We start from the raw sequence: 7,751 nt of genomic DNA, 5'->3' as shown, positions 1-7,751 counted from the left end.
CATAACTTACAGTGATTAAAAATAGCGTAGCGTTTCACGGACAGAATTTTGAATTACACCCTTACAACATTCGCTAAGATACCCTTATTATTAGAATTTAAAATTAACATTAAAATTATAATATATATATATATATATATATATACGTATGAGAGAAAGAAGAAAAAGATGTGTAATTTCGTCCAAAACTCGCGAACTTTATAGGACCATGCCTGGATTTCAGGGCCATGCGATCGCATGGCTTTTGTGCCTTCAGGCCATGCTATCGTATGGTGGTAGGTAACAGCTCACATGATTTTTATTTCTTTGCTTGTCGACGTTTTAAAAAATAAATATAATATATAAATAATTATAAGAATTATTTAAATATTATATTATATTTATGTGCATAGTTGAATTGTAATTTTTAGTCCGTTGCGTCGAGCGTTGAGAGTTGACTTTGGTCCCGGTTCTGGATTTTTGAAAGTCCTTGCGTACAATTTAATATCTTGTATTTTGCGTTTCGCATCTTGTACTCTTGTAATTTTGAGACGTTTCTTATCAATAATTGGAACCACTTTGATTGTAATTTGTACTTTTGAGATTTTTGGTCGTTTGCGTCTTCAATTCGTCGAATCTGTCTTTTATCTTCACCTTTTATTATTTAAACAAATATCACTTGTAAATAGAACAACTGCAACTAAAAGCTTGTCTTTCTCGAGGGATAATGCTATGAAATATATGTTCGTTTTTAGCATTATCAATATACATGTAGTATATTTAGATATATTAATATACTTTTGTAAGACTTCAAGATATATATCAAAATACTTATACTTAACGAAAATGGGTACAGTTACATTCCCATTCTTTTTCCATCAAGAATTCTAGTCGTATTCATACCCGTATTATACACAGCTTCTAGACGTACTTACTATGGGTATATACCAATAGGAACTAGCATGGGATTCCACTCTTGATTATGTCATGTATGACTAATTAATTTTAACTTCTACCATGAACTAGTCAACTAACTAGAACTCCTTTTAACCCCACTCACCACTCACCACTTACCACTCATCATTCACTCCATTTCACTTCCAATTCTCTTTCTAATTCTCTCTCAACACACACACACACACACACACTTATGAACGAATTTTTCCAGTAGCTAATCATCATCTTCATCAAAAATTACTGCAAGAATCAAGCTATAATCATCTTAGGAAGAACACTTCAAGAACACTTCGAAAATCCTTTCAAGTTTATTAGTTTACATCCAAGCTTTCTAATCTATTCTAAGTAATCATATAAGATCAAGAAACCTTTGTTATTTATAGTAGGTTATCTTTCTTATTCAAGGTAATATTCATATTCAAACTTTGATTCAATTTCTATAACTATAAACTATCTTAATTCGAGTAAAAATCTTACTTGAACTTGTTTTTGTGTCATGATCCTACTTCAAGAACTTTCAAGCCATCCAAGATCCTTTGAAGCTAGATCATTTCTTGTCACTTCCAGTAGGTTTACCTACTAAATTTGAGGTAGTAATGATGTTCATAACATCATTCGATTCATACATATAAAACTATCTTATTCGAAGATTTAAACTTGTAATCACTAGAACATAGTTTAGTTAATTATAAACTTGTTCACAAATAAAGTTAATCCTTCTAACTTGACTTTTAAAATCAACTAAACACATGTTCTATATCTATATGATATGCTAACTTAATGATTTAAAACCTGGAAACACGAAAAACACCGTAAAACCGGACATACGCCGTCGTAGTAACACCGCGGGCTGTTTTGGGTTTGATAATTAAAAACTATGATAAACTTTGATTTAAAAGTTGTTCTTCTGAGAAAATTATTTTTCTTATGAACATGAAACTATATCCAAAAATCATGGTTAATCTCAAAGTGGAAGTATGTTTTTCAAAATGGTCATCAAGACGTCGTTCTTTCGACTGAAATGACTACCTCTTACAAAAACGACTTGTAACTTTTAATTCCGACTATAAACCTATACTTTTTCTATTTAGATTCATAAAATAGAGTTCAATATGAAACCATAGCAATTTGATTCACTCAAAACAGATTTAAAACGAAGAAGTTATGGGTAAAACAAGATTGGATATTTTTTTTGATTGTTGTAGCTACGGAAAATATTGTAACAATTCTATACAAATCATAACTTAACATACTTATATTGTATTATTCATGTATTCTAATATATATTATGTAATCTTGGGATACCATAGACATGTATACAATGTTTTGACATATCATATCAACCCATCTATATAATATATTTTGGAACAACCATAGACACTCTATATGCAGTAATGTTGGAGTTAGCTATACAGGGTTGAGGTTGATTCCAAAATAATATATATAGTTTGAGTTGTGGTCTAGCATGAGGCTTGTATACACTGGGTCATGGATTGATCCAAGATAATTTATATTTATTTATTTCTGTACATCTAATTGTGGACAACTAGTTGTAGGTTACTAACGAGGACAGCTGAATTAATAAACTTAAAACATTAAAATGTATTAAAAATGTTGTAAATATATTTTGAACATACTTTGATATATATGTACATATTTGTTATAGGTTCGTGAATCGACCAGTGATCAAGTCTTACTTCCCAACGAAGTAAAAATCTGTGAAAGTGAGTTATAGTCCCACTTTTAAAATCTAATATTTTGGGATGAGAATACATGCAGTTTTATAAATGTTTTACGATAAAGACACAAGTAATTGAAACTACATTATATGGGCGAATGATAGAAGCCGAATATGCCCCTTTTGCTTGGTAACCTAAGAATTAGTAAACCGATCTACTAATTGACGCGAATCCTAAAGATAGATCTATTGGGCCTAACGAACCCCATCCAAAGTACCGAATGCTTTAGCACTTCGATGTTGTTTTTATCATGTCCGAAGGATTTCCCGGAATGATAGGGGATATTCTTATATGCATCTTGTTAATGTCGGTTACCAGGTGTTCACCATATGAATGATTTTTATCTCTATGTATGAGATGTATATTGAAATATGAAATCTTGTGGTCTATTATTATGATTTGATAATATATAGGTTAAACCTATAACTCACCAACATTTTTGTTGACGTTTTAAGCATGTTTATTCTCAGGTGATTATTAAGAGCTTCCGCTGTTGCATACTAAAATAAGGACAAGATTTGGAGTCCATGCTTGTATGATATTATGTAAAAACTGCATTCAAGAAACTTATTTTTGATGTAATATATTCATATTGTAAACCATTATGTAATGGTCGTGTGTAAACGGTATATTTTAGATTATCATTATTTGATAATCTACGTAATGCTTTTTAAACCTTTATAGATAAAATAAAGGTTATGGTTGTTTTAAAAATGAATGTAGTCTTTGAAAAATGTCTCATATAGAGGTCAAAACCTCGCGACGAAATCAATTAATATGGAACGTTTATAATCAATATGAACGGGACATTTCAAACAACAATAGCTGCCAATGCCATATCTTCCTGAATAGATTCGCGAGATCTCTTCTTGATATTCTCAGTTTGAAACACAGGAGTCTGAGGCTGAGTCTGAGTCGGTTGAATCGGAGAATCTACAATCATCTTAATTGTAGAATTTTGAGCTTGTAATTTAGCATTAAAGTAGCCGGACTAAGACGATGGTGCAGACATTTGTGAAGCATTGGCTGATATGTATGCTGTCTGTAGTGGAGAATGAGTACCCGAAGATGAAGCTAAAGATGATGCAGCAGCAGCTACAAAACCAAGTCTCTTTCTCTTTGCTTCATCTTGAATGTCCTTCTCCATCAACTTCGAAGTAAAAGCTGTTAGTGTCAACGGACGACATGATGAGCTGTACCTGTTCTGAATCTTTTCAATCTCATGATCTCACTTTTCTGGAAGACCATCTTTCAACACCCTTACAGCCTTTTCATCAGGCACCTCAATCCCATAATCTGCCATCTCTGCAACCAATAATCGATATCTCTCCAAAGTCTGTCCTAGAGATTCTGAAGGAAGAGCTGCAAATACCCTCAATTCATCTTTCAAAACCTTACCCTTAGTTGCACGATAGGTAGCAGTACCTTCTATTGCAGATTGAAGAGATAACCAGATAGTATACGAGGTTTTGTTTCGGTTCTTAAATTGCTGAAAGATTTCCTTTGACAAAGCTTGGGTTAGCTGAGCATAACATCTACACTCAAGATTGTACTCTTCACGCTCTGTAGGACTGAACTGTGAAGTTTCTTTGGGTTCACCATCTACTCCACATGGCCATACATACGAATTCTCAATACATTCCCAAAGTCAAGAATCGACACCATTTAAGTAAATAACAAACCTAACTTTCCAGTCCAAGAAGTTCTTAAGATTGTCAAGTCTAGGCACTTTATTCGAAGAACCAGATTCACTTTCATTCAGTTATAGTTTTTGTAGTCCAGGTGTGATAACTAATGCACTGTATTCATTCATCACTTGTTCGTTTGTGTCAGACATTTCAATTGATTAAGTGTTAAATTTAAAGTTAATTATGAGCTGTTTTAAAGTCACACGGTCGATTTTCCTTGACACACGGTCGATTGATTGAGACACACGGTCGAGTGTATGACTTACACGGTCGATTGTCTGACCAAATTTTGGCAGCACTTCGTTACAAAATGAGCCTTGGGTATTACAAACTCACACGGCCGATTGTCTATCTCCCACGGTCGGTTCACTATCTCACACGGTCGAGTGACAAACTAACACGGCCGACTGACCTTTTGAAACTAACACGGCTCTGGTAAAACTCACACGGTCAGTTGAAATACTCACACGGTCGATCTAAGGACTCACTCGGTCGGTTGTCAGTACACACACGGTCGAGTGTGTTCTTGACAGTAGCAGGTCGACAATTAGGGTTTTCTAGACAAAAATCGATTTTGCAATCGATTATGGATGAAAAATACAAAACCAACACGTAGAAAACAATAGTGATGACTCCAGAAACACCATTTGACAATAAAACTACCAACAATAACGTAGAAAAACCAATTAATTAACTAAAAACCCAAAAACACCAAAAACACCAATTTTGACCCATAAACGATTTGATCAAGCAAAACCAGAGACTCCAGCTCTGATACCACTTTGTAGACGATTGTTCTAAGGATCTTAGGTCGCTTGGACTCTAAACTAGAGGAGGAATACACTAGAAAAGGGTTAAACCGAGATATGGGTCGTTTTGGGATCGAATTGGTCAAACCTAGAGCAAAACCTAGATTAGATCGACTCCTAGACGATATATTTCGGTGGTATATGGTGTTAGGGTTCTCTGGAGACGAAAACCTACGACTTAGGGTGAATGGGACGAGTAACCTCATCAAAGAAGTCTAAACCCGTATATATAGTGTACACAGACACACTCGGTCGAGTGTCTGTGAACACTCGGTCGACTGACTGACACAGTCGGTCGAGTGTCTATACACACTCGGTCGACTGTGTGCAGTTTAAACATATTGATCACTTGTTAAATTAAATACGCACAAACACAAATATAATCAATAGTCTCGAGTAAACATTATTACATAACCGAAACGTGTTAATCATAAAAACGGATAACGGCTGGGGATTCATGCACCAACAGGTTGATTTAAATCTTGGAGTTTTTGGAACTCTTCTTTACATCAAGACAATTCCTTGAAATATCCTCTTTTTTGTATTCTATTAGATTCATGTTGTTTCTCTTATGCTCCTTGTCAAAGAGTTAATTAATGTTTTAATATGATTACCGTTAATAAAAAAATATAATGCACGTGTTAATAATGTTTATACTCATTGTTATACAAACAAAAGCACCATTTAACGAAGTTAATGTTTCCATGGTACCGTACTTGATCATTTTTTTTTTTGGAACGGAAAAATTATATTAAAGAAAAACTTAGCAAGAAGCTAAGAAGATTAGAAGGAATACAATGGCGAGTGTAACCACGAAGTCCAATTTAAAGAAGACTTGTGGTACCTCGAAAAGCGGACAAAACAATGTAATCGAAAACATATGATTTTCTAATGTTGTGATCATTAAAAATAATGCCGTTCCTGAGCCTCCAAATGTGCCAAAGAGTTGAGATCGCCACCACTTCAACAATGAATCTTTTGTTGCCGTTCTGAGGAAGGGAATTGATCCAAGACCATAATTCTTCCATCGAGTCCAAGATTGGGATCGAAACATCTAGCCATATGCCTACCTTGCACCAAATTTGATAACTTGTGTCACACCTTATGAACAAGTGATTACGAGATTCTTCTGAAACGTCACAAAGAGCACAAGTGTTTTTGTCCACGAAAATATCTCTAGAAAATATCTCTATGCTCAAGGTTTGGGATGGTAGGAAGAAGGTCAAGATTAAGACGCCATATGAAGATGTTTATTTTGATCGGAACAGTCTTACACCACATGGAAAAGGTGGAAGTACTGACCGAATTTGAGTTTTCAATGAGACGTCTAGCTTGAGCAACAGTAAAAGTGTTATCAGGGGGATTATCCCATGTCCAGTGATCCGAAACTGCAGAAAGGGAAACCGAGTGAAGAGCTTCGCATAATTCTGTGAATTCACTATCTTCCACACCTCCTCTTGGAGGCCGACGCCAAAACCACAACCAAGACCCATTAGAAAATCTAGAGGCTACTGAGCTTGTTCGATTCTGATCAAGAGAGTATAAACGCGGAAAACGAGTAGCAAGAGAGATGTCAAAAATCCAAGGGTCATGCCAAAACAGTGAGTGTGAACCATTACCGTACTTGATCATTACTCACTATAAATCTTAAATATATATTCGTTTTTGTTCTAAAATTAGTGTTCAATGTTAAAAACATAATATTTACAATCTACTTATTTGTAGTATGTTAATACAGTATGTTATATTTCCTCTTACTTTTTGTACACATATATTTTATAAAAGCAGACAATTATAGATATTAGTATACAACAACAGCAGCAACAATACCCAATCCCACGAATGTAGAGTATGAGGGAGGTGGGGTGTAGACAATCATTCCTCGAACCATAGATTAGAAGAAAGTCCCTACTCCACCCGCGGGTATAGAACCCGTGGCTAGATAAGATCGTCCCTCCCTCTTCTCGAAGAGCCAAGAGATTGCTTCCTAAAGGACCTCCGACCATGAATGCTCCTCCAAACGGAATAGTGCGGGCATACTTACCTGTAAGAGTTATGTGCAGAAATAGCAACCATACAAAGTATCCATAAAAGAAAACACATATAGCAGTCATGCACAACAGTAGAACAAAAAGCATGGATAATATAATGCGCAAAAATATGTAAATCCAAGTAGACATGCAAACAATCAAAATACACAGTCACCCAACCCATAATCCCACCCACACATAAGCATGTATAAATAACTGTACCTAAACATGTATACATATAGAGCCATTCATAGGTATATATATATCTAGGTACAGGTACAAGCATACATATATAAACTTAGATACATACTTTCATACATATACAAATACAAACATATACACAGAACCTATATATAACCTGAATAAAAACATATAGATACAGAGGCATATACACTTATACATAATAAATATTGAAGCTATATAATATATAGATATAGTTATATAAGTGGTGGTAAAAAAAAATATATACTACACATTGAAAAAATATATATATATATATATATACAAATTACTCAATTATACTAATTCTACTCCTCCACAAACTCCTAT

At 34.4% G+C, this 7,751-nt stretch overlaps 1 protein-coding gene across 1 annotated transcript; it reads right to left on the bottom strand.

The window, feature by feature from the left end:
• Positions 1-6,348: 6,348 nt before the first annotated feature.
• Positions 6,349-6,804, bottom strand: LOC139901717 (uncharacterized). The gene has a single exon (XM_071884394.1). The coding sequence runs from the start codon at positions 6,802-6,804 to the stop codon at positions 6,349-6,351; it is 456 nt and encodes a 151-aa protein (XP_071740495.1).
• Positions 6,805-7,751: the final 947 nt, after the last annotated feature.

This window comes from Rutidosis leptorrhynchoides, chromosome 3 (genome assembly GCF_046630445.1).
Source record: "Rutidosis leptorrhynchoides isolate AG116_Rl617_1_P2 chromosome 3, CSIRO_AGI_Rlap_v1, whole genome shotgun sequence".
Lineage (NCBI taxonomy): Eukaryota > Viridiplantae > Streptophyta > Magnoliopsida > Asterales > Asteraceae > Rutidosis > Rutidosis leptorrhynchoides.
The sequence above is the reverse complement of the archived record's forward strand: the minus strand, read 5'-3'. Positions and strand labels throughout refer to the sequence as shown.